This window comes from Camarhynchus parvulus, chromosome 8 (assembly GCF_901933205.1).
Source record: "Camarhynchus parvulus chromosome 8, STF_HiC, whole genome shotgun sequence".
Lineage (NCBI taxonomy): Eukaryota > Metazoa > Chordata > Aves > Passeriformes > Thraupidae > Camarhynchus > Camarhynchus parvulus.
Window position 1 is genome coordinate 3,220,061 of NC_044578.1, and position 27,089 is coordinate 3,247,149.

The following is a 27,089-nucleotide window of genomic DNA, read 5'->3' on the forward strand; positions in this document are numbered from 1 at the left end:
ACAGTCTGAGGAGGAAAAGGGTGCCTTGGGAAATAACAGCAACAAGTTACTATTTTGAACCATCATCTACACAATGAAACAGTCCCAAGATTGGCAACCAAAGGTTAACACCAGTAAATGCACTGAACTGGGAAACAGCTGCACCCCAAGGAGCCTATTGAGACCTCCAGGCAGAAGCTGCAGCTCCCAGGAGGAGGATAGGAAATCAGGAAATCAGCACAGCACCAGGAGCACACACCTCCAGCTCCTGCTCTCCTGCTGAGGAAATGAGCAGAGAGCAATCTTTTCCTCTTTTCAAATTTCCCTGGAGTACAACTCACCTCTTCCGAGAGGAAGCGAATTTCTCCCGGGTGAACACAGCTTCTGGCACAGCTCCTTCAGCACTGGCTGGGTGGGGGTTCTGCCACCTCCTCTGATTTTCTGTGCCAGTGGAAACAAGAGTTTGGGCTGAGATACTGCTCCTGGAACCTGAGGCTGTTTCACAGACCCGGTAAGGTGGAGAAATGAGGACACGTGGTGGGACACAAACCAGTGCATTTATTAAATGCAGACTTGTCTCATCCCACTCCAAGGGAGAACCTGGTCAGCCCCAGCCCTACACCCCCCCTCTCCTCATGCCAGCTGCCCTCCAACCTGCTGCTGGCATGGGCTCCCACACCTCCTGTTCCCAGCAGAAACAAGAAAGTAATTTGACCTTCTCGACCTGATCTCCTTTCATTCTCTGAGAGAAGGGAAAGGCTGCAAGTGGGCTGCATGTCTGGAATTGACTGGGGAACAGTGGTAAGTTTCTGCTGTGTGAGCATTACTCCCAAAACAATCCCAGTGCACACGTGTCATGTTTTGTGGTACTTTTGCCCCCCCACTGCCTTGCTCAGATTCCATTTTCTTTCCCAAACTGCTGCTCTATCTGAAAGCTTCCTCCATAGGCCTCTGCTCAGTTAGTTGAATTACAAAAGAAGAATGCATTTCACAGGCTTCTTGAATATTTTGCCCCCTCCATCTAACCTATTTCTCACACATGACTGACTTAGCTCCTCCTTTCCTTTGCACTCAGGGCTATAATCCTGTATTCCTCTTCCAGGGACACCCCTCACCTGAACACACAGAGCTCCTGCTGCAGTGCTTGGCTCTTCAGGAGCTGCCAGAAGGTGCAAACAGGGTCAGGACTGAACACATTCTGCAGCTCAGTTCAGGCTTCCTGCACAGCTGAGCAGCTCTTCCCTTCCCGTCTCCCTCACACAGCTGCACGTTTTGGTTTCAGTGTCTGAAACTGCTTTTATGTCCAGCCTCAGCAAGCAGGAAAACCAGCTCTTCCATAATGGCTTCACCCCCTCTGGGACAGGCCCTTCCACACTGAGCAATCAGTGCAGCTCCTCATCCTCAGATCTTCACTCCAAGGGCTGAGGGCTGCCAGTCTTCACCAACAGCACTTCTGGCCAGGGGGTAGTGCTCAGGGAATGAGAGCTGGCAATGGGACTAAGGATGGAGCACATAAATCACCTGCAGAGCAGGCTGGACAGGGCAGACAGTTTTCTCTTCCCAACAAAAGCAAGAACAGTGATTTAGAGCTGTGCCTGTGCTCTGTGACCTCTCAGGTGGGGCTGAGAACAGGCAGAGACCCTCACCCTCCTCAGCAGCAGTAATTAGTGAGTCACTCCACAGCCCATCAGCAGAGGGGTTTAATCTCTCACTTCACAAGGCCCTTTGCTCAGCTCTCAGTCTGGGCTGAGCAGAGGGAGCCAGCTTTGGGTGGGATGAAGGAACTGGAAACAGCAGAGGAGAGCAGCACAACTCACCACATCCATACCCTCTTACAATACCTGTCCTGAAACAGGGTATTTGAGGTGGTGTAAATGTACCAACATACAGAACCAGGTTGTGCATTGCCCAGAAACACCAGCTAGGGACCATTAAATACATAGCTTGGAATAAAGACACCAAAGAATTCATTTTAAAAATCTTTATGTGAATATAAAAGGATTTTTTCCAAAGAAAAAAAATAAAACCAGAAGTTTAAAAATTAGTGCAATTTTTTGAGTTCTATGCAACACAGTGTTTACATTTGTTTTAAACAGAAGATGTAGACACCGATACACTGAAAACCTTAACTTAGGGGAAGGGGAAAAAGAAACAAGTAAGAAAATTATTGTACTAGACACTACCAACTCCTAAACAACTGTTTTCATTTTCTAATTTCTAAACTATTTATGGCTACCTAAATAGAACATCAGTATTGCTTATATTACTTACTTCCAAGTAAGTGTATATCATAGAAAATAGAATACCCATATATATATATATATTTTTTAATGAACAAAAAAATCAGGTGAAAATTTATTTTCAGTGAATGTTTCTTAAACCACTATATAATAAGGTTGTTGCAAAAGAATCTTCTCAAAACTGCTGCCTGACCCATCTTGAGTAAAAGAACCTACTAGTCCATATTTTGTATTATTGCTATAAAACAGTTCTCCTCCATAGTAATTAATCTTATATAAAAAATAATTAACAAATGATATGTCAATCAGAACATTTTTTTGTTTGTTTCTTTGGATCTACATTACCCGTTTTACTGGAAACTGGCTAAATTCCTAATGAGGCCATTTAACTTCAGCAGGGTTCAGTGGTTTCACCTTATATTTTTTCACCTCATTGATTTTCACCTCATATATTCACCTCATATGAACTGTGCTGGTACAAATTCACCTTTCAGGAGAGCCAAGGGGCCTCTCTGTTCCTCCTGCCTCGGCCGTGGTGCATCAAAGGACATGGAGTGACAGGGCTCTGCTGCTGCATGCTGGACACAGCTCAACTGTAACACAGCAGTGTTTTTAGCAGCTTTTTGCTTTGACATGGGTGAAGCAAACATTAAAATGATCCTGACCTAATGGTCCTTCCTGCACAAGCAGATGAGCTGAAGTGAATATAACACCATGGCTTATACTCCAGTATTTGTTTCCACACATCAGTTCCTCGTTCACAGGACAGAACCCAGGTTTAACTAGTTGTATAAAAGCTGTTTTAAACAGGTTCTCAGTCCCAAAGAAACCCTTGAGTGATATTCACAGGCTTCACTCTTAACAGTTTGGAAAAGCCCCAAATAAGCAACATTTCATCCAATACCTGAAAACCAGATTCATTTTGGCAACCCCAACATGATTACTGGGGACAACTATGCCCTGAAAAAGGCTGATCCCTGTCTGTAGATCGGGACTTAAATTCTTCCATCACTAGTCAGAAGACAAACTTCCAATTAAATGATAGGGAGGCTCTTAGTTATTTTTGGTCCCAGGGTCTGCAGTTTTGAGAAGTGTAAGTCAAAGACATTTGCTCCAAGTTTGTCACTATTCAGCACCTGACAGACTACTGACACAGCTCCACTACTGGGAGAAGTACAACAAATCAAACCTACCAACTACATGAGTATTTGAAGGACATCCATGAAAGTTTCCATGCTGCAAAGAACGAGGGTTAAGAGACCCACTCAACACCATCAGCAACAGCTCCACGTTTCACTAGAACACACCAAATACCAGACTTCAGGAATGGAAGCATCTTACTAAGCCTTAATCTCCTGCTCCCCTGCTCAACACCACCTCCCTCCCACCCACAGCACTGGCAAATTAAATATGCAACTGTACCTTAACAACACCAACTCCACTAACACCACTGCAGCAATAAAAGACCTCAAAACCCACGAGGTAGTCCAAAGAAGCATAGAGTCCTGAAGAACACCACCACAGACACTTTCCAACAGCCACATGTCTGGCTCATGCCACACTGAGCACGAGCCTGGCTTTTAAACAATGCCTTCTGAAGGAGGAAATCTGTTGAATGCCTATCCATACATACAGCACTGTAAAACAATCACCACAACTAATAAGCAACCCCAAGTATCAAAAATGAATGCTTGCCTTTTCTCTGGCATGACATGCAATGCCCAATTAAAGATTTAAGATGTTGGGGAAGGAAGAAATCAAAGGACAAGTTATAGTGAGGGGCAGGCAACATGACACACTATCCAAATGTCACAATTCAAAACTTTAAAATTCTGTACAGCTGAACCCTGTTCTCAAATCAAAGATGGCCTTAATGGAAAGACAGGTGTGTTTTCATTCTCACAGGCAGCTGAATTTTATATTAGATGGTGGTCTGGTACAGCACCCTCAAGTACTTAAATTAAGTGTATTCATTTCATTTTAAGGGCTGCTGCAATTTTATTTTATTTAACTATTGGTATAATGAACTTTTTCTAGACCATTTGCAAAGAACAGACATTAACAGGTTTTCTAAAATTACAACTCAAAACAAGAGTTAGACATTTGGGAAATAAAGTCACAAGTTTTGGGGAAGACAGCAACTTCCTGCACACAGATGTCAGGTAACAGCCCCCATTTAATCTTCAATCAAACTATTACAGTTTAAGCACTTTGCTCCCTGCCAACAAATAACCTGGCCAAAGCCATCTCTCACTCCTCTGCCTAGCACAGTTAGTTCAGAATAGCCAAGTGAAACTACATTACAGGTTGAAATAAATGGGGCTCCTTCCCACCTAATCCCCTTTCTGCAGATAAATGCAGTATACCAATATGCCAGACTTTTAAAATATAGCCCAGACTTTTGAGTTAGTATAATAGCTTTTTTCTTACTCAGGAAAAGACAAGCTTTTATGGCTTAAGTGAATTCATCTTAAAGACAGGTTTTCCTCAGTGCATATATGCACCAACTTAAGCTTTGCTTTTCTTTTTTTTTAATAAACTGAGAAATTCTGCTTCTCATAAAACAATTCCTGTCTTCTGTTACGTAACAACTGGTACCACACTTTTATTTTCTTCTATAAATGCAAGTACTTTCTTGCTTTTAAAATTGTACTTTCTACTCTAAAAAAGTCTTTTTTTAAAAGATGCTACCAATCTTTTAGATCTGTTTTCAGAAGAGCCCAGCAAAAATGCCCAATATTGCCAGTTTCCTGAAGTTACCTTTGCATAACCTCTTCCCATTATAAAAGTCAACTTTCTAGCCCAAACCCACTTAAATAAAGTTTTAAATATATAGTGCCAAATTTCATATTTACAATATAATCTGAAGGCAAATAGAAATCTTTTAAGTTGTGCTTGTACATGCTGCAGTTATTAAATCTACTTGGAAAACCACATGCTACCTTCTGGCTGATCACCTTAATCCCTTCCTGACAGGCTCCGATGTTGTCATTTGCAGCTGCCCAGCATTCTAACCTCCTCTCTCATCAAGTAGGTAAAGTGGAAAGGTATAAAACATTTAAGGACACTTTAGCATGTGAGTCTTCTTCATGTCCTCGTGTTTAATCAGATGTTGCACCTGGTACTTTAACAGTGAGGTTCCTCCTGGTGTTGGTGACGTGCCGCTGCTGCGCCAGGAAGGAGCGGCCGGGCCCGGCCCCGCAGCTGCCACTGCTGCCCACCAGCCTGGCTTCCATGCCCAGCTTCTGCAGACTCAGGCTCTGCAAGAGGTAAACAACAACTTCAACAACAGCAAAAACAGAAGGAAAAAATTACCCATCCTGCTCACGCTTTCTTAGTACGCACACAGAATTTTTTCCGCTGCATTTCTTAGGTTAATTAAGATTTAACTGGTACATGTAGCAAAAGATGTTTCAAAAAGTGGATTTTTGACCCACCTTGTTGTACCATGCAGTTACAATCAGCTTTTCCTCATAGTCACGTAGCTTGGCTATTTTGCATTCATTCTGCAAGGACAAATCTCAGTTAAACCACAATTTTTATCTGCATAAACTTGCTGCAGTTCACTGAGTGAAATAAACACAGGCAGCAGAAATGCTTCAATACACCAAATAACTACAAAGCCTAGAAGTATAAACAAAGATACTTCCATAAAAAACTGAGAGATAAATATCAGCCTGCTTTAAGAAGAGGCTAAACTACACAAATTGCAGTTAGAAACACAAACAGAATTTGGAAATGTACTCTGAGGGTTTGTGTGGGGAAATGCACAAGAGGCCTGCTGTGTATCAGAAAATCTATAAATAATTTAGTAATTTTTCACCTGAAAAGAATGTACCTCCAGTGACTGGCTAATTGCTATTATATAATATACTTCCCTTGTACTCATACATAAAAGAAATGTGAGGCCACAGCATTTACAGTCAGGCCTATCAGCCTACTGAATCATGCTGAGGAGTTCCTATTTGCTCAGGCAACTATTCCAAAAATAGTCCTGTCAATATTGCTGTGCAACTCAATGCATTTCCCCAATTTTTTCTGATGTTTGGACTACTGTCAACAATCTTTTAAGAATTTCAGCCAGGCAGATTTTACTGAATTACTAGGAAACAACATCTTGAATGACTAATATCAGAAACAGATTATATTAGAAATTATTTTTAAAAATATGTAAAATTTTTACCTCTAGTGCTTCAATTCTTTTGTCTTTTTCCAGTATCTGTTTTCTGAGCAACGTAATTTCTGTTGATGCTGGATTTAGCTTGGGGTCTAGGGTTTTTATCACCTGGACAAGGCAAAACAAGAGCATTGCAAGTCAGTTTGATTCTCAACAGCTCTGCATCTCTCCTGCTCAAAGGAGGAGTGTGAGAACAGGCTGGGCACTGGCCAGGCTGTTACCCTGTACAAGAGACCAAAGGGTATGAAGGAATCCTTACTGCACACCTCATGCTCAGCCTAAACACTATTTATTCTCTCAGATTTAATTGACTGCAGTTGAACAATCTGACTAAAAATGCAATTTGCAGCTACTGCTTTTAATTGGGAGGTGGGGACACACACACTCAATCTGTTTAACAATTTATGAGGGAGGAATGCATATGCTCAGAAACATGCCACTCACATTCCTTGCTTTTTCAAGGTACATTTTATATCTTTCTTCCATTGCTTTCATATCCTCATCTTTTTTTCGTAAAGCTGCTTCCAGCTCTCCAATCTTCTGGGCTGTTTACAGAAATTATCAACAAAGACACAAAATAAAAACAGACATGGTACTTCCAGGGCTTCTGTGTTCTTTTGATTTCACCATCCCTCAAACAGAGAGCAATGTAGAAGCTAGAAGTTTAAGTTTAGAAGGTTTAAGTTCTTATTTTTGTTTCAGCTGTCCCACCTGACCCTGAAATCCCATTTTGCAGAGCACTGTTCAACAAACCTCATGCTCCCCAGGATCCTCTCCCTGACCACCACCACACACAGAACCCCTCCAGACCCCCAGTTCAGACTTAAAGCTAAGCTGCAGCAGAAAGCCTCATCCAGACAACTACCCCATAATCCAGTGGCTATGGGAATCATTTCAGAAGAAACTTAACAGTCTTATTAAAAAAATACAGAAAACCTCCCAAACCACAAAACAACTCACGGTTCTGACTATCATCAGGCTGGAGCTCTGCAAGATCAGCCTCCTTCTTCTGTAACTCATCATGAACCTCGTTCAACTTTTCCCTGTGAATGAAAAGTTGGGCTAAGGATTAAGCTCACAAATAAGTCCAGGTTTAACAACTGGAAGTTTTAACTTCATTACAGAAGATTAACTATTTTAAGCTCTAGCACTTCTTCAGGCTTTGAATAGAAATATTAATATAAAAGTTGTCACTTAGTTGATCCTCCTTTAGTTAAAACTAGGAAAACTAACAATTAAGCCCCTCCAGCATCGTCTTAGGAAGAACTACATCTGCTGAAAGGACTGGAAATATTTCAGAGGAGTAGAATACAATTTGAGTGATGGTTTTAGCAGTCTGTTGTAGAATCAGAACAGTTAAAATGCTTGTGGTGATGAAGAGACAGTGAAGTGGTACTGGTACTACAAGATCATCATGGTCAGAGTAAACAAAACTGTGACACCAATATTTAACTCTATGCAAATTCTCAAATCAGTGGCTTAGAAAAACAAGACATCTCTACCAAGATTTAAGCAGTTCCTGTGCTTTATTTTGTGTAAATAAGCTACTGTGGATGCATGTGCCTTACTTACATGTGTGCTGCCAATTTCTGCTTCAGGTTGCTGGACTGTGAAAGGAGAGAGTTAAAATTCAGTTGTATTTCAGTATTTCATACCATGCAACATTCAAGGGCTCTTACAAATCAGCCAAGAATACTTAGCACAACTAAATAAGCCAAAGCAAATAAATCTACTGAATGATAAAACCAGGGACTTTGAAAGTAAAGTAGAAGGGTTACAGTTCCATAGAAAGAATCACAAGGAGCTTTTCAAGTGAACTGCAGTTGATATGGAGGTATTCCTCAGATACACTGAAAAATAAGATGCTAAACAAAGGACTTGATGCTAAACTGGAGGACTTTAAACAAAACTGGCAAAATGTTTCACTTACTCCTTCGGTCTTGGTTCCCTGCTCCTGTAAAGTCTTTTGCAGATCTTCAATCTGCTGCTGTAATCCTCCAATACGCTCTTCATTGAGCCTTTTAGGAAGAAAACTCAGTTATTGCCCATCTAAATAAACAGTTCACAGATTTTTCTGTTTCATTAGTTTTTCAGAGGATCCACCCACCACAACTAAAGCCACAAATAAACTGATTTCAAATGCTTTTAGTTTGACTGGAACTTCTGCAGAAACAAACACATGGAGCTTTACTGAACATTTTATAATGAAATTCCTATAGTCATTTTAAGTTTTGAGAAACCGTAACTATCAAAAATTTTCCTATTCTAGTAAATTTTTTTTAGCATTCATTGATAGAAAATGGTTTAACAGTCTGAAGTTCTAGAAATAGAGTTCACATCCATTCTTGGTCTACCAAGAATAATTCAGATTGAAGGAGAGTGTCCTGTAAGCAACACATCCTTCAGGGTATGGTACACACAAATCTACCACACTTAAACCACTTTCCTTCTTCCTTGCTTCATAATCCTTCATTTATGGTGAAAGAAAAGGTTCCTACACTACAGATGCAAGGCACAAGTCACCCTAAAAACTCCAGAGATCACTTTTTGCTCTATTTGAAGGTGCAGTTTCCCCCATCACCTTTTCTCAGTTTCCAGCTCGTTCACTGTCCGGTGCTTCTGCTCCAGCTCTTCCTGGAGCTCAGCAATCCGTTCATTTTCTGATCCCTCTTGTTTCAGCAGGAGCATCTTATTTTCATGCTGCAGCCGAATAAACATTTCTCTGAATCAACAACAACAAAAAAAGTCACTGTTAATTAAGAAGGTGACCAAGAGGAGGAAGAAATAGCCCTGTTCACTCCCTCAACATTAAAGTGAGCCAAGCAGGTCGTACTTAATGATGCAATTGGGGTAACAATGTAATTTGTTATTAAATGGCAACTTAAAATGTTTGAAAACTTTAAGATATATGAGCAGAGTTTTAAATTGTCACTCCAAACACAGATTTATATACACCAATCTGATACAGTTTAAAGGAAAAAAAAGCAAAGTAATTTTAGTATTGGGAAATAATTAACACCTATATGGTGGCAAAGCAAGGAGTGGGATAAAGAATCACATTGATGTAAACACTGAACTTTCACAGAGACATTTTTATGCCCCACCTATGAACACCCCAAAAAACCTCAGCTTTTGGATCTCACCTATATTCCACTGGCAGAATTTCAGCAGCAAGATTCTCATGGCTTTTTTCACCTGAAATCACATGAGAGGTTTAATGCAGCACACTTAAATAAACCTGTAAACCAAATCAAAGAGTCTCTGAAGATAAAGCAGTACCTGTTTGACTCAGGTGATCCTGCTGCATCTGTGCACACCGGAGCTCCTCATTTGTCTCTCTTAATGCATCACACTGCACTATCAGTCTCTAACAAGACACATTTGAGATGGAATTAGGTCAGGCTGCACCACTTTTAAGACCAAATAACGTTATTCAGAAGTAATAATGATACATGCACATTTTAGGATGGTCTTGATGATCTTGGAGATCTTTCCCAACCTTCATGATTTGATGATTCTATACTTTGTTTTATATGTGAATGCACACACAGGGCACTTAACTTCATTTTTATGGCAGCACTACTTCCAGGAAGGTTCAACTCATGCAGAGGATCTGAGAGAATTTAGGTGCTCAAATAAACTCTTAAAGGGACTTACCTCTTTTTCTTTCATTAAAGCTTCATATTTTTCTTCAAGTCGCTTCATTTCAAATGCCAGCTTATCAGCTCTTTTGGATTCTTCAGACAGTTTGTTATGAAGCTCCTGGACCTTTTCATAAAAGCATTATTTAGCACAGGAATGTTGGAAGCTGCTATTTTAAAAAGCTACATTAAAACAATCTCTCCTGCCCAATTCAGCCAAAATAAAACAGTTGGCTCCTCAAGCTTAAGGAAGTAGAGATGGGATGGGGGCCTCTGTGTTTTGAGGGGGTTATATTGATTTTGGGTTGGTTGGTTTTGGTTTTTTTCCTGTGGTCTTTTTTTGTTGTTGTTTTTTTTTTTTTGGTTATTTTTGGGTTTTTGTTTTGGTTTGTTTTTTAATTTAACTCTTTCTTAATTCCTACTGAAATTAAAATAAAACTTCTAATTTTCATGAAGAATGGTAAGAATATGAGAGTATAAGAATGTAGTGACAAGACGTGGGGAATGGGTTCAAATTTTAAGAGCACAGGTTTAGATCAGGTATTAGGAAAAAATTCTTTACTGGGAGACCCTGGCACAGATTTCAAAGGGAAGTTGTGGTGGTTCCAGGGTTCCATCCCTGGAGGTGTTCAAGCTCAGTTTGGATGGGGCTTGGAGCAATCTGGGGCAGTGGAAGGTGCCCCTATCCATGGCAGTGGAATGAGATCATCTTCAAGGTCCCCTTCCAAGCCAAACCATGCTATAATTCCATACAAGTGATCTCAGTAACAGCTGAACCTATCCCAGGCACACAAATTACCTCAGTCAGAGTAAAGAGGAAAAGCCTGCAGACTATGGACTCTCACATCAGTTGAGAGGGCAACTACAGTTAAGCTTGCAAGTTTAACGAACAGGGAAAAGCCCACAAGGGAACCGCAGGTATGAAGGAGTTTCCACAAGTCAGAAATTCCAGAAGGACAATGCAGGGTTGTTAAGGTGTTCCCAGCTACCTGGGGAAAAAGGAACCTTTCAAACACAAGTGCAGCGCTACCTGTTTCTTGTAGGTTTCCAGCTGGGCCCGTGCTGCGTTGGCTTTCCTGAGCTCATCCTCCAGGCTGACGGTGTTGTGCATGTACATCATGTTGGTCTCCTGCAGGGACTTGACCTGCCTGCGGAAATCGTTCAGGTCCTGCAGCTTCTTCCGATACACCTCCACTGTTGACTCCAGCTTGCTTGCCTTGTCGGCAGTAGCCCTGGAGATATCAACAGCAACCACAAGGAAATGTTACAAAACTCAAACCCTGCTGATACACTGTTTTCAAAGAGAGGTGTCACATGCTTAGCAGCAGTTACGTTTCACTGCTTTATTTTCAAATGTATAATCAACACAAACTTCCTTGTAAAAACTCAAATCAGCCAGCCTTCAAGTGAGACTGACAGTCACGTGCCAGAAATATGAGCAATGGTTAGTGGGTTAAATATCCCTGAGGAATTCTGTGGCACCACAACATCCTGTGCTAGACAGTCACTCAAAATACTGGTACCTGGTATGATCCTGGGGATTATTCAGAATTAGAGCATAACTGCTCTGTGAGAATGCTCACTGGCAGATACACTCAAGAACTGTCATTAAAAAAATCTACATGGAAAGAAAACATTGGGACTATAATTTTAAAATTAATTTTAATATCTGTGTTTATTATCTGCATTCATATCTCGCCAGAAGCTGGGTACAAGAAAATAATGGAAAAAATCTACAGCTAGGATTTGTTTCAGATGTTATTTAAGAATCACTAAGTTAAACACCTGAAACCACTTTTCTTTCCACGTTTTATTCATATTATTTTATGAATAGCAGATCTGCTTTCACAATGCAATTTATTTTGGATATTTCTTGGGTGGTCTGGTATTTAATACGGTTTACACAAGCTGGAATGTTACAATAAATTCTCATGGAAGTTACTGTGTGTTTCATCTTCATTTTGTTAATGATCCCACTAACCTAAATCTGGCCTAGAATGCTGACGCCAGAAGCTAGGTTAAAATTCTAGCTGTATATATGCTTTTCTACATGAGAACTTCCACTTTCTGTCCCATACAAAGAAGTTTAAGTTCTGTAGTCCTTAATTCTGCCTCACAGACAAATTCCATGTGTCATCCTTGTCAAACAACAGAGCCCTTCCCTGAAAGCCTGCACTTCACCTCTGCTTAGCCAAAGAGCTCGTTCAGGTAAGATCTGCAGAAATAAAACCTCAAAAAATCCTGTTAAATACAAATCCTTGGATTTAGCCGCTAAATCCTAATGTGTGTGTGTGGAGCTCTGTCTTCTACATACCTAAGAATGTCATTTTCATCTTTCAAGGCTCTTGATTCTTCTGCCAGAGAGGTCAGTTCATTGTTTCTATGTTGCAGCTCAATCAATTGCTTTTCTAGATCTTCACAATGGACACGATAATCATCTTTTGCAGTTTCAAGCCTACCAGATCAAAACCAGTACTTTTGTTAGGAACTCATCACTACTGCAGAGTTTCATTTAGTACTAGAATTACTAAAAAGAAACAAGATAAAACGAAAACTACAGATTTAAGTAGCAGGGAAAATGTTACAATAAACATGGAACATTTTGTTGTCTACCTTAAATCATAATGTATTGCACACTGCAAATTTATCACATCAGTATCAAGTATCACATGAAAAGTGATTTTGTTTCCCAATATGGATCACAGAGAGAGACTAAAGAAAGAAAGAAATCAGTTCAGTAGGGAGACATGGTGGTGTTGGGGGGTTTAGCTTTTGATTTGTTGACACACAAATCAGCACTCATTTTTTTGCCTTCCATCACATTCTTCCCTTTTTTTAAGTATTAGAGGGCTGTTCCAATTACAAACTGATACATTTTACAACATGTAACAGATTCTTTTTTTTTTTTATGTAAGGACTGCCTTTAAAATATGCTTATACAGCACTAGATAGCTTTTAATGCAAAAGAAATTGAGATGGAAAAGCCTCACAGAGCACCAGAAATTTTCAGAGTGCATTAGACAAGTGAGAGGTTTTGGGGGAAAATAATTTCATACCTGAAGTTTTCTTCTTGCAATTGTTCCAGCTGCAACTGTGCACTAAAATACTTTTTTGCAACCATGGTATTTGGATCATCAAGAGAGTCGTCTAATTGCTCTAGTCTGTCATTCATAATCTCATTTTCTGACATCAAGCTGTTTTTCTCATCCTGGAGGGCAGCCACCTAGCATAGATAAAACAGCATGAACACTGTAAGACCTGTCCAAAGAACTGAAGCAAGACAGCAATACATCACCAAATTAGTTTATGAAAAAGGCTGAGCATTTAGAAGTTTTAGAATGTAGTTTACAGAGCACACTGGAGCATACAGATGCTTTAGTGTATGACAGTTATGAAGCACTAAAGGAAAAGTCCCTCTAAATAAAAAGACGAATTTCTGTAACTGAAACCACGGTAAAAAGGCAGACAAAGTGATATGGAGGAAAACTGCTACTTCCATTAAAAACACCATGGACGCCGTACAAAAAACTCTGAGTGCTGCTGCAACGAGTGTCCATCTTGCCTGTAGTTGACAACCAGAAGCAGCAGGGCATGGCCAGCAGCCCAGGCTGCCGTGCTGAGCGGGGATGGCTGCGGGAAGCGGGGTGGGCCGACGCGCACACGCACGGACAGCCTGGCCAGCCTGGGGGAGCATGCAACCCCGGCAGCACACACACGGCTACCCCGTGTCACAGCTAAGCACAGGGGCTACAGCACTGCACTGACAGCAGCCAGCCTCACAGCCACAAGGATTAAGAGGATAGAACCTTTCAAGTTTGTCTAGTGAAAGCTGCTGTGTTAATTTTAACGTCCTGTCGAACATAAGAGCACGCAGCATGTGTTAGTCAACTGCATTGAAACAGGGACAATATGCTTTTTTGGGTTATGTTTTCCTGAATTATAAAGTAAACCTACCTTTCTTATATTCTTGGAAAATATCAAGGAAGACTGAGACCTTACAAGTGAATTTATTAAGAATTAGTTTAAATGAGAAGCGTCAAGTCAATATTATGGCTTCAAATAAATAAAATAAGATAAAACATATCATGATGACATTAAACAGATATAATCTACAGTATGCAATATTAAGAAACAATTTGTTTGTGATCATAATTTAAAAAACTATCAGGCAAACAGATGTAAAAGTCAAAGAGTAATTAATCTGCCACTTCATGAGGTGCTGGCTTTCTAGGTTCACTCCTTTTTATGTACCAGATGTCATTTACTATTTACACACACACAAACACCTGTGAGGAGGGAGCACATCTGAGCCTTGCTCAGCCTCCTGTTCAAGGGTCAGCCACTCCTTAAGCATGGACAACATTTGGACTTTCAGAATAATCCTGAAACATCACTCATCTCAGACTTAAAAAAAACCCTAAACATCATACTGTGACACAACTCAGACCAAGTTTCATGTCTTTTCTCAGTTGCTTTCTGATAGCCTTCTCTTCTTTTTTAATTATTTCAATGTAGCAGAAGTGGTGTCACAGTCAACAGAAATTATGAAGAGAGGTTTTAAAGACACACCACAGTATTACAGAGCTGTGTTGTCATTAACTCATCTGTTTATATTCAGTATCTTTCCCTTGAACACCTTTCACCCGTCCCATGCCATGTTATGAGCAACTGGCTCTGCATCACCTATGATTAATTAATTGAGAATTCTGGAAGAAAAGCCAGGGAGAACAGGAGAACACCTGGGACTTCTGCAGATTCTTCTCACAAGCATTTCTACATCTCTGCTTTTTCTAGGAAGCCTTACTACTGCCTCAAGAAAAAAAGAAAATTAAATATCAACTCAGTTATAGCAGTAGCTTCTTGGGCATGGCAAGTAGCTCTGAGCTGCTTCAGAGAGAAGTATTCTGCTTTTACAGTTTTCATTGTCAGCAAGAAATGTAAAACTGGCTTCTGCTTTTGTGGGTGTTCATTTTCAGAGGCTCTCGCAGCCAGTACAGCCCTCTGGCTCCTACAAGAAGATGCCACCCCAATGTTCTCTTTGTGCAGAGCCAAATCTGACATGAATTGCCTTCCCAGATAAAACTCTTTCTATTCTCAGATTATAGTGCCATAAGAGAGGGGCTAATAAGTGATTTTTTCTTTAAAGTGTTGATTGAAATGCAAATTTCTCTTTATTGTCATGAAGTCCTCTCTCCTTTCTCTCAAGAGTGACTTGATTAACTGCTATATCCATTAAAAACAAAAATAGGCCTATTATTAGTGTTGTTTGAAAATGTCAGCAAGGATCTATTAGTTTTCATTATTTTTATCCTGAAATCTCCTCCATGTTGCAATTGTGTATGAGAAAAAGTTAGCAAGTTTTAGATAAATTACAAATTTTTGTCCTTCATCAACTCCTATTGAAATAGCATGATTTTCCTATGATTAAATCTAATTACTGCTTATGACATGAACTGGATTTCTTGGACACAGTACAAAAGACTAGAGGACTAAGAATGAAAAGGGCAATTTTTAAAACCATGATAAGGTTGTTTTAACACTACCTGCTACTAATGGTAAACATTAACCTGAGACAAAGAACCTTTGAGATAAGCTGGCACAGGGCCTCAGCTTACACTTCCATCAAAAAACTCTTTCCAGTAATTGCATTTTGGAGCACAGAATAATTGCTTTTCCCCCACAAGCAGCTACAAATTCTCACAAAAATTTAAACAATGCAAAATGCACTTTGCCCTTAAAAACTTCTGCATCTTAATAGCAGCACCACTACATATTCAAGAAACAAACAACTGACTGTTTCTTACCTGCAAATCCAGCTCTTGACATCTTTGTGCCAACTCCTCTTTTTCTGCTTGTGCTTCCTGAAGGTCTTCCAAGGCTTTTTTAAGCTTTCAAAAATAAGGCAGTCAATCACTATGGCCCATATTCAAAGTATTCAGTTACAGCCTCTAAAATGCCTCAATTGCTTACATCCATTGTTTAAGGTGGCTGTTGGGTGCACACATTGACACACAAACCTATAAATACTCTGCTAGATCAGGATCCCTGCTCATTTCACCTGCCTGATTATCACATTTAGAAAGTAAATCACTGAAACACAACAACTTAGGCTAAAGGCATAACAAAACACAGGAACGTGCTGTCACCATTTTCATATGCCTTTAAAGGAAAGTTCATTTTATGTGCAACACCTTGTAGTGTTCAGGTTATCAGGAATTTTCACAACCCCTTTAAAATAACCTGAAGTACTCAGCCTGACAATGCTGATGGTGCACCCCTACCCCTCCCTGCAATGTAGGTTTGCACTGACCAGTTTCACCCCATGCAGTCACTGTGTGTTTTTAAAGAAGCTATAGAATAACACTGAAATTTTCAGTTAATTAGCACTGAAAACCAGCATTTCTTCATTAAAGGGATGGCCAATTACCAACTTACAGTTCAGGCTTGATCTACAATAGCAACACAGATCAGCCAATTACCTGCTGTTCCACTTCACTTGATGCATCACATGGGGAAGCATTTGTTACCTCCTTGCTCATGAGCTACAGAGAGGGCATAGGAAAAAAGGTTAAATTAGAGGTTATAGATCTGTAAGTTCTCTGTCTACTGAGTACCAACTGTATTTTCCATTGTGTTATTGCATCCTTTCAATATACCAAAACAGATTAATAATGCTCCTCCTCATCTCATGGCTGGTAAAAGATTTGAACAGATCTACACTAAGATGATTTTTTTACCTGCCTCCTCACAAAATTAATCAAGTTTGCAGTAACATTGTATTGGATGAATGCATGATGTGTTGAAGGTATTGCCACCCCCTAGTCAGTCAAACTGGAATGAACCAAAGACAGGATTTCACTCCACTGATTTAACAGCTTTCACATTTCTTTGTGTCCCATTAATTGCCACAAAACAAAGAGAACATTACTTCTCAGATACAAAGATGTACAGTGCGTATTTACCAAGAATTAAAGGGCTTTAATCCTCTCAGAAATTACTGAATTATTTCTAGACCTTCTTCTAGAAAGTTTACTTAGTCAGAAGACAACAAACACAAGCTTTATGGATTTATTTCTACCAACAGGACCAGTACAGCTTTAAAGACTATACAGACAATTTAAATCTAAGTTACAAAGCTTGTTACTAACTCCACTGTTACCTTGATGAGGGTGCAATTACACACCACCTTCTCTTCACAATCAGTGTTTAGTTTTTGCCTCTCTCCACACTCTGCTTCACAGTCCTGAAGCTCTCAAAAGCCAGTGACTGCAGAGCTAAGCTGTGAGCTGGATCACTAAGATGATCCAACCAAGAACAAATTAAGACAGGAGGAGGAGCACACCGTGACAGAAATAGAAGAGATGCAGCTGCAAGTTTCTAAGTCAGAGGCTGGAATGGTCTGTCAGAACAATGCAACCTCACAAACACAATCAGCTTAACTCTGGGACCAAGACTACAGCACTGGAGACAATTTCAGACTCTAACTCCAGTATAATCAGTGGTTGGCAACTGTATACATTTCTTGCATGGAATAAAAAAATCTTAAGCATTTGTTGTATGTTTGGGCACCATGAGTCTAAACCCTCTGGCTGGGGTTTAAGGTCTCTTGGCCCCAAACCTCCCAAATAATTTAGGAAAGTACTTATACTCCTCCCTGAGCTTTGCTTGGATGAAAAAATTCACAAAGGTCAACAAAAGGTATTTGGACTTCTCAGCTGACAGCATCAGGATATGAACTGTTACCTACCTCTTGAATGGCTGTCATGACAACATGCTGAACAGACTCTTCAAGGGTCATGATATTCTGTATGTGCTCTGTGAAAAAGGATTTGTAGTGACTCATGACAACGGTCATCTCAATGGTTTGAGTGAAATGATAAACTGTTTGCTGAAAGATCCAGAAAAATCTATTATCCATAAAGCTTCCTCAAAACAAGTAGTGGTCTCTGTATACAGGAGTACCATTAACCACCATCATTATTTTCCAGTAATATGGCAGATAACAACAAAAGATTATCAACCTTTAACTGGACAAATCTATACTCTGCCTAAGGAGAGATGCCATCAGAGCATGGAGGATTAGTTCTGGGAATGAGAGAGAAAACAACCAATTCAGTCTTGAGCCTCTGCAGGCAGAGAAAGCAGTTTCTAATTTAAGGACTTAATCTAATTTTGCTATATTTGCATTTGAATAGGTCTTGGTACATATTTTAACAATCTGAATAGACCATACACATTTCAGACTCTATTTTTAAACCTACTCTGAACAAAGTTTTGAGTTTTATTCACAGACATTTCCCAGGGAATATCTGCTTTTAAGTGAACTCCAGCTTCAGAACAGCCATTCAGCAAATTAACAATGTTGATAGATAAGAAAGAAAAGTTTCTACATCTTTTCCACCTTAACTATCACCTGAGGCAATCTGCTGTTTGCTGAGCAGGTTAAGGTAGTGCCTACCTTGTTTCTTCTCACAGTTGACTGCACAACCCAAAATAAGCTGCAGGAGCCTGCCCAGTTCAGTGGGATCTGAGTTCTCAGATATGCGGGTCAAGTCTGGAATAAGCTCTTCTGCAATTTGCTGACCCAGGAACTGAAAAAAAAAATATTATAAGAAAAAGTAGACTCCCACTTTTGTACAACATGAAAATGTGGTATCATGAGATGCCCTAGAAGTTTGTTATCAGGTTTAGTTAACTGAGCACTTCTACAAGAAAAAGTGACAACAGTAAAAGTTATTGGGACAGTTCTCATATATGAGAGAATTCGTTTATTTTACCAACATTCCTTTTACAAAAAAGGAATTAATAACACTTCCAGATGGAGTTGCTGCCAAATCCTTCAAAAAGCTTCTCATGAACTTAAAGAAATTCTGCTTCTGGGCCTGCCAGAGATCCTCAGAACTGGCAGCACGTCAGGGCCTGGCTCTTGGTGTCACAGCTCAGCCCAGCAAGACCAGGAAGCCACAAAAAGATCTGGCAAGTTTTTCTAAACCATACCCATTACATAACTGTAATCACATCGATACAAAATTCAGCAATTTTTTTTTAATTCAAAATACAACAGCCTTTTATGGCTACTGTACTCATCCCTGCATGAGACAGAACAAACTAATACTGTCCAGGAGGATTCCTACCTTGGCTCCCAGCTTCCCACTGAATATCATAAAACCTACACTGGGGTTGCTGACTCTGTTCCGTTGTGTACAAAAGGATTAAAACTTCTCTAGACAAGAGCAAACATGAACACACACACAAAAGTCAACAGGATTCTGCAGCTCAGTCCTTTCAGCATTCATCTGGGCAAAGACATGGTTCCCAGTTCATACTCCAAGAACCTTATCTAAAACACACCTGCTCAAATTAATTTCATATTCACTCAGACCTCCCACTTAACAGATAATTATCATACATCTGCTGCCTAAAAGAACAAATTACAGCTTTTTTTCTACTTGGCTAAGTCAAGGGGAGCAATAATCATTGTGTTTAATGATGAGAACAACAACAGTAAATTGTATTTCCATACCTCATGATAGTAGTCCATAATTCCTTGCAGTATCTTCTTCAAATTACTGGACTAGTTGTTGTACATGAAAGACAAGGTTATAATTTTATTAAAAATTTTACTTCTTATTAAATCAAATAATTTCTAATAAAATGGTTACAAGGCAGCTCTATGAGAGGACATAGGAAGAGAAATATCATAGCAGAAAATCCCCATCCAACAATGCTGGAAGGCACTTAAACTATCAACAGACAGCTCAAGGTCATTTAAAATATTCTTAAAAAGCTTGAGCTTAATTCTGTAGGTTTTGGACTGCCAGATCTCAGGACAGGCACAACATCCAACCCCACAAACTGCATTATCTTCAGTTTTAAATACCTTTATTCTCCAGTTGTCACCAACATCTTCTTTGATGCGACTGAGCCAAGATGCATCAAACCAGGCAACATCTCTGAAATGAAATGAAATGATTAATCAATGAGCACAGACTTAAATAAATAAGGCAGCAAATTCCCAGCTTAAATCATCTGATGCTCAACTCCAGTGTCTAACAAGGCATGAACTCCTGGAGATTGCAAGGTAAACTTATATCACAGGAGATTTCCTGCTGGCTGCATTAAGGCACATTCCAGGGCTGGGAGGATTTCTCTGTGTGCCTGAGCCAGCTATGGATGGAGCACAAGGATGTGGAGGCCTTTGTCATGCTGAATTTTTATACCTGATAAAGTAACCATAATGAGGTAAAGAAACATCTTTTTTTGACTAGTGCTGACATTATGTTTGGTACCTACTCCTGTAGGCTGAACAAACCAATGTTTACTCCAATTTATCAAAGGCATGTATTAAGAAAACCCTTTAAACTACTGGCATTTTGTATATTTTGTATGTCTCTGGTTCCCCTGGACAGAAGGGGATTCAGTTTGCCAGCATAAACAAGGATAAATTGCTGAGGGAGGGGTTACACACACTCAGCTGCCAAGCAGCACAATCACAGCATATTTAACAATATTTAACTTTGACAGTACACTGTTTATTCACTGGTCTCAAAGCACCTAATAAAGGACAATCATTATCCCCACCTGCACAAGAACCAGCTTGGTGATAAGAAGTTTGCCCAAAGCATGTGGCTGCCTAATACCCAAAATACATGGGGAGCAACTCTCAGCAAACCCTAAATCAATTTTTGCCATGTCCAGAAAAAGGGTGAGAGCTGTCTTTAAAAAGTATATTTAAAATCTTTACAAGCAGACAGGAGGGCTTCTGAGCTCTTTTTTTTGTGGTGGTGGAGGTGGATTGTGATGGTGTCGAAGTAATTTCTTAGTAATTACAAAATGATACTTTGAACCTGAGGTGGTAATGCAGACTTCTCTTCAATTACCTGGGCCAACAATAACAATAAAATAGCAGTGATGACTTGTAGTATGATACTATTTCAAAACAAGACTTGCATTACAACCTTCTATGCAAACTTCAAAACTAGTGTATCACTCAGCCTACCAATCTTCATCACATCAATAAAACAGCTAATCAAAAGTAAAATAATTCCTTACTATTAATGGCTATTGAAGTTTTACAGTTCTTGTCTTTCACACGAAAAGTAAGTTGTCATTTAAAACCTAGAACTTAAATCTAAATAAATTGAGCAACCTCAGGAAGAAAAGAACACAAAGCCATGCCTCTGGAATCTTTAGTTTCTCATTCCAAAAAGGAATACATTGCCTGAAGCATGGAAATAGTGCTGACGGCAAAAGTGAAGACGATAATGTCATCCTTGCCCAATTTTCCACAAGTATGAATTTAATGCTGCAGTATTTGTACATCTTCTCACCACCTTTTCCACCACGTCATTAATCAGCTATTATATCACTCCCAAAACAGCAACACAAAGGCACAACCTATCTTCTGTTATAAACTGTCCCCTCTGAATTTCTGCCTACTTTAACAGCAACTACATCTGTCAAACACAAAAACCTCAGGCAATTGAATCCCTCTTCTTCCAGCTGAAGAATCAACTTACATTTGGTGAAGCACCTGAGCCATGGCAACCCCGTTAGTCAAGTCCTGGACATCCCTGCAGGGTGCAGCTGTATTGAATGTCTGGAGCTAAAACAGGGAAAAACACTGGGGTTTAGTTCAGCAGACAATAAATCAGCTGCTATCTTCCTTCTCCCCTTTCAGGCACAAGCATTTAGCAAGATGTCTTTCTTGAAATCCTTTTTTGAACCACACAGACTTTAAGACAACCCAATTTTCTCAACTTGTGACTGTTATGACTGGTAGCTTAAAAAGTTGGTATGAACACCCACACTGTTTTTTCATTCTAGGCCTTCTCTTGTGAAGCAGATTATGGAAAGATAACTTGGGAGACTGAAGTCAAATTTACCCAGCCTTTGAATTATATTGTAGTGCTTAGTTCTGGACATAACTATGTAAACAAAAAAACAGCATCAGAAAAAGGTTATCAGAAAGTTGATAGGGAAAAAAAATTCCAATCTTTTACTACAAGAACTTAGTAACAGAAATAGGATGGGATTACCTCAATGTTAAAATGTTTCTCTGTTTTAAATATTGTGGGATATTTTCTGAACTATCCCCAAGCTTATAGATAACATTTTGACAGAATTAGCTGCATATTTAGAATTGTAATATTTTATTCTTCCAAAGACAATCAATTTAGAACTAATTACTCTAGATGAGAGAGCCATTTCCATACACAGGTCAGTTCATCACAGTTACTCAGGGAAATAAGAGCCTTCTTTACCACAATAAACAAAACAGAAAGTTTATTATTAGTACTACTAAAAGATAGAATAAATGGGAGCAAGCATGAATCCTTATAAACCCCATCCACTGCAGAAACAGACTTCTTAAATTTAGTGCATTTACAATGTCCTAAATTACTTGTCCCTCTGCAAGAGGGCTTTCCCAAACACCCTGTGCAACACAAGCTTCTTCAAAACTCCTGGTAAAAAATTACTTTGTCTTTGGGAAATGGAGCCACTGGGACCAGAGTGATGGAAAAGCAGTTTTCAGCTGAGAGAATCTCAGGTGGTTTTTGTCCACTCCATGTTTATAAAGAGTTACCATAATTCTGAATACTTGCTTGCTTCCTTCAAGAAGAATCCAATCAAGCAAAGAGAAAAATAGGCAGAGCAAGGGGATTTTTTTTTTATTTAAAAAGTGGGTTTAAATCCTGTCTTACAGGAAGTGAGAAGTCAGTAATCCCTTGTAGGTTACATAAAAGATTAAGTGGAACAGCACAGCCCAAAGCTGCTATGCCTGACAGCACTGGCTTCTACTACTCCAGCAGCCTCAGCACAAGCATGGGCATGCAAGTTTACATTCCAGGCCGGGCTTCCCAAATCCAGAGTTTTATGGCACAATGTTGTGGTGCTGCCATCTGGATATGCCCCTCATAAAGCAAGGAAACTGCCACGTGCAGGTGCAACCCTTTCACCTGAGCCTGTTAGGGCAGATAAACAAGGCCTTAGAAAACCCTGACATGCAACACTGCTTTATGCATAATCTCCCAGAATAGAAACAGCTAATTATAATTAAGCAAAAAGCAGAGCTGACAGTCTAGGTTTCTCTATGTATTTAAAAGTTGCATGAGGACCTAGAAATAATAAGAGAGTAGAAGTATTAATTATGGGTTCTCCAAACCTCATGCCAGCCCAATCATTTCATCAAAATGGATTTTTACAGTTCTTGCAAACCAATAGAAGTGGCAGGTGGGGGGGGAGGCTGGAAAAAGAAGCCACAGACTTCAGGACTGTAGCAGTGCTCTTTCTTCCCTCTTTTTTTCAGTTTTACTAAATATAGCTCCAAGGATAGGCTGCTATTCACGCTGAAAACCATTTTGTGAATCCCACCCCAAATGCACTTTGCCACTTGCTGCTACAGCAGAAGCTCTTCTCTCAGACACAGAGCTGAAATGCTCCCAATATACAGCTGAAAAGTCAATTTTATAGCTCTACCACCAAACATTTGCAGATGAAACATGAGTGTAAAGAGTGCCCAGCAGAAACAGCCCATCCACCTGGGAAGGTGTGCCCTCAGCTTCCCCTGACAATGAGGGGTTGAGTTACTACATTTCACACCCAGATTATACACACAAGGGACAGAGGTCTTACAGAGTAATCAAAGAGATTTTAAAATAAAAATAAACATTCCCGTGCTGAAACCAAGTATATTAACAAAGTAAGCCAGCCACTGGACAGAATGAACACTACCAGTGGTGCCAGGGCCAAGCAGTGCACTTAGAGTGGAAAATGCTTCCAGTTTAAGATGTAGCCATACATCCAGTCCCTGGTTTGGAGGCTAAGGCAGTACAGCACTGAAAAACATCCAATTAACTTTTCCTCTACACAGAGGAAAAATAACTAACTTAGAAAATTGTTTCTGCTGCAGCTTGTGAGTTCCACCATAGCAGATATTACCTAAGTCAATTTTTCATGGATGCTCATAAACATTACCCCTATAATTCAGTTTAGCTGCTTTATGTTTTTCCTGCAAAATCCTCAGAACTTAAAATTCAATGACAGCTGGGCTGCAGAAACAACAGGAAACATTTTTATTTGAATCTTCTCTTTCTTCTCTGGACGCAGCATGTTTTCTAATATTACATTTGGTAAAATAAAATTACGAAAATGCCAGATCTGGCAGCAAAATACAGAGAATCATAAGCATCTGTTTACTATATTAATGAGTAAATAAACTGAGAAACCATTAGAAGCAGAGAGTTACAGAACTCTTTTCTCTCCAAACACAGAGCACTCCATCCCCCTCTCCTCACATCACTTTTCTCCCTATTATTCACACTGAAGTTCAAATTGTGAAAGGATGTTTCAAACACATCCAAGTGTTAAGAATCAGTTTCTAAGTTGCAAACTAGGCCTGAGAAATAGGGTGCTAAATCTAAAAACATGCAACTGCTAAGTGCTGTATAGAAAACCCGAACACAGGGTTGGGTCTTCCTTTACACCGACACAATTGTTCAGTTTAAGGTTCCATTAAGATTCATGATGTGATTACAGCTATTGCGCTGTGAGCACACCAAAAATGACAATTAGGATAGAAATATTTAAAGCAGGAATTGTGAAAAATAAAAGAATTCAGCACTGCTGACAGGATTTTTGTGAAAATAGAAAACGAAGTGATTTTTTTTTTTTGCCATTGAATCATGATGGAGTTATTCTTACTTGACTACTGAGGGGAAAATACAAAGTTAACGAGCCCAAAAAAAGAAAAGAATAAATAACAAAAGATATCCAACATAAGGCCACCAAAATTCTAGACAGTAAAAAACCTTGGGAGAATACAGTGTCACTAAAAGGAAAGTGGAAGGAGGAAAAAGAAAGGAAGAAATTGTTTATCAGTGATTTATTACAGACTTTAACTCATCATCACTTATGTACTGCCATGCACAAATCAAGAACAGCTACTCAGGCTGCTGCTCCTGTTACTTTTAGCAGTTTCATTCCAGGATTTCTACAATGCCTCTAAAACACTCCCTTCTCTCCATGATTTACACTTCAGAGGCAAAACTCCTGCTATTTCTAGAGAAACCCTTCACACACGTAACTGTGACCTTCCCTGCCAAGATTTCATACAGAAGTTCTATTTCACAGAGCTCCCTGTCACTGAAATTACTGCACCTGCAAAACCAGAATTACAGACAAGGTCACAGAAGAAGCTTGGAGAGAAAGATAAATAGAAAGCAAGAGGAATTGATGAATTTAACAAATATGTTTGTACTTGGTGACCTTAAAAGTCTTTTCCGACCTAAATAATTCCGCAGTTGCAAACAGGTGCCTCTGGCACAGGTAACATCACACACCCAGGTGTGGCGTGCCTGACTAATAAACGCTTTAACCAGCCGGTATGAAATACTCTGAGGTTTCTACGCCTGTCAATTCAAATTAATTGCATTTATTTATTAATAGTGTTAATTGCCGAGCAGTTTCCACACTGAAGCCACCGCTGGAGAGCCGCACTTGGGCCCACGGGATATTCCGACCGCCACATCCACACCTCGAGGGTGCCGCGGGAACATTTGCTGGCTGTGAGCAGCGCGTCCCAGGCAGCCCCGCTGCCGCGGCCGTGCCCGACCCACCCGCAGCTCCCGCTCCGCGGGCGGGGACCGAGGGAGGGGTGGCCGGAGGGACGGGGGGATGGATGGAGGGAAAAGCCCGCGCCATTGGCGCCTCCTCGCTGCCCTCGAGGCTCCCCAGAAGCGGCAGAACCCCCGCGCCACTCACCCAGAGGATGAGGCTGTCGCAGAGCAGCGGGTCCGCCGGTTTCGCCTCCATGGCGGCGGTGGCTGCCGCGTCCCCCCCCGCCCTCAGGCCGCCCCCGCTCCGGCGGCTCCGGCGGCTCCGGCCGCGGCTCCGCCCCGCCCACGCATCCCCGCGGGGGCGGGGCCGCGGCCAGCGCCGACCACTCAGTGCCCGCCCCTGCCCTCAGAGACCGGGAGTGACAGCGCCTCTAACCAATCAGAGCGGAGAAAGGGTGCGCTCGCGCCAACCACGGTGAGACCCGTTGGAGGCGGGGGTTGCCCTCACGGCCGCACCGCCTCCGCGATGGGGCGAGTCGGGATCGTGTCAGCCGCCCCGGGCTGTGTCACCCGCCTCCGGCTGACGTGTGGGCCAAACGCGGTGGTGTCACCCGCCCAGAGTGACCTCCTGGGCCGAGAGTGGCCCCGCGTTCCCCCCGCACGGCCCGGGAGGCGCCGCTCCGTCCCAACATGGCGGGTGCCGCCGCTTCATAGCCCGCCCCGGCTGTCAGCGCTGCCGCGGGCACGGACGGACGGGTGAAGAGCTGCTGGCGTGGTGTAGAATTACCTGTGCTTAAGGTGTAGGTAGGTCAGTGTATCTGTACCTGCCACAGACGTTGCTTTCAGAGCAGGGTAAAGAATTGCTTAAAAATAATTAAATTAAAACAAAAAAGTTAAATGATGTGAAAATATCAACTCAGTTATCTGGGGAGGTGAAGGATTAAGAGCACTCTGAGCACGGGCGTGAGGAGCAGGTGCTTTAACCCTTCTAGAGGTGGGAAATGTGCCCCCTTCCAAAAGGATGGATGGAGAAGGGTCGGGGCAGTTTTACCTATTCTTCATTCATATTGTCATTTCTTCTTTTCAGACGCAGAGTTGTTCCTGCCCAGAGCCCAGCAGCCTCCAGTGCCTTGAGCTGCCAGCGAGGTGTGAGCTGTTCCTCCAGAGCAGCTCCTTCCTGCCCCGGCAGAGCCCAGGGCTCGCAGCCAGGGCTCTGCTCCCGCCCTCACAGCACATCAAACCCCACCACACGCCTGCTTTTCATCTTGCTTAGTTCACTACATGATAGCTAAAACGTACGAGTACTTTTTTTGTTTGATCTTTGTTTTGTTCCAGAAAACACTGTATTTGTTTGATAGGAAGAGGTTAGCCTTATTTGATCAGAACTTATGGATGCCTGAGCCAGGATCCTGTCTGCTGTAGCACTCTGTCTCAGGCACTCCAGAGAAAAGTCTCAGCACCTTACACTAAGGAAATGTATTTATTCTGTCTCTCT

General features: G+C 40.9%; 1 protein-coding gene across 1 annotated transcript; it reads right to left on the reverse strand.

Annotated features, from left to right (window-relative positions):
• Positions 1-1,971: 1,971 nt before the first annotated feature.
• Positions 1,972-25,927, reverse strand: HOOK1 (hook microtubule tethering protein 1). Its single transcript, XM_030953667.1, has 22 exons — positions 25,800-25,927; positions 21,557-21,642; positions 19,918-19,990; positions 19,561-19,611; positions 18,496-18,628; positions 17,785-17,852; positions 16,517-16,579; positions 15,842-15,925; positions 13,094-13,260; positions 12,352-12,492; positions 11,068-11,269; positions 10,054-10,164; positions 9,676-9,763; positions 9,540-9,591; positions 8,978-9,118; positions 8,327-8,414; positions 7,969-8,003; positions 7,357-7,439; positions 6,841-6,941; positions 6,403-6,504; positions 5,657-5,725; positions 1,972-5,479 (listed from the first exon to the last, which is right to left on the reverse strand). The coding sequence occupies exons 1-22, from the start codon at positions 25,848-25,850 to the stop codon at positions 5,321-5,323; spliced, it is 2,148 nt and encodes a 715-aa protein (XP_030809527.1). The 5' UTR covers positions 25,851-25,927; the 3' UTR covers positions 1,972-5,320.
• Positions 25,928-27,089: the final 1,162 nt, after the last annotated feature.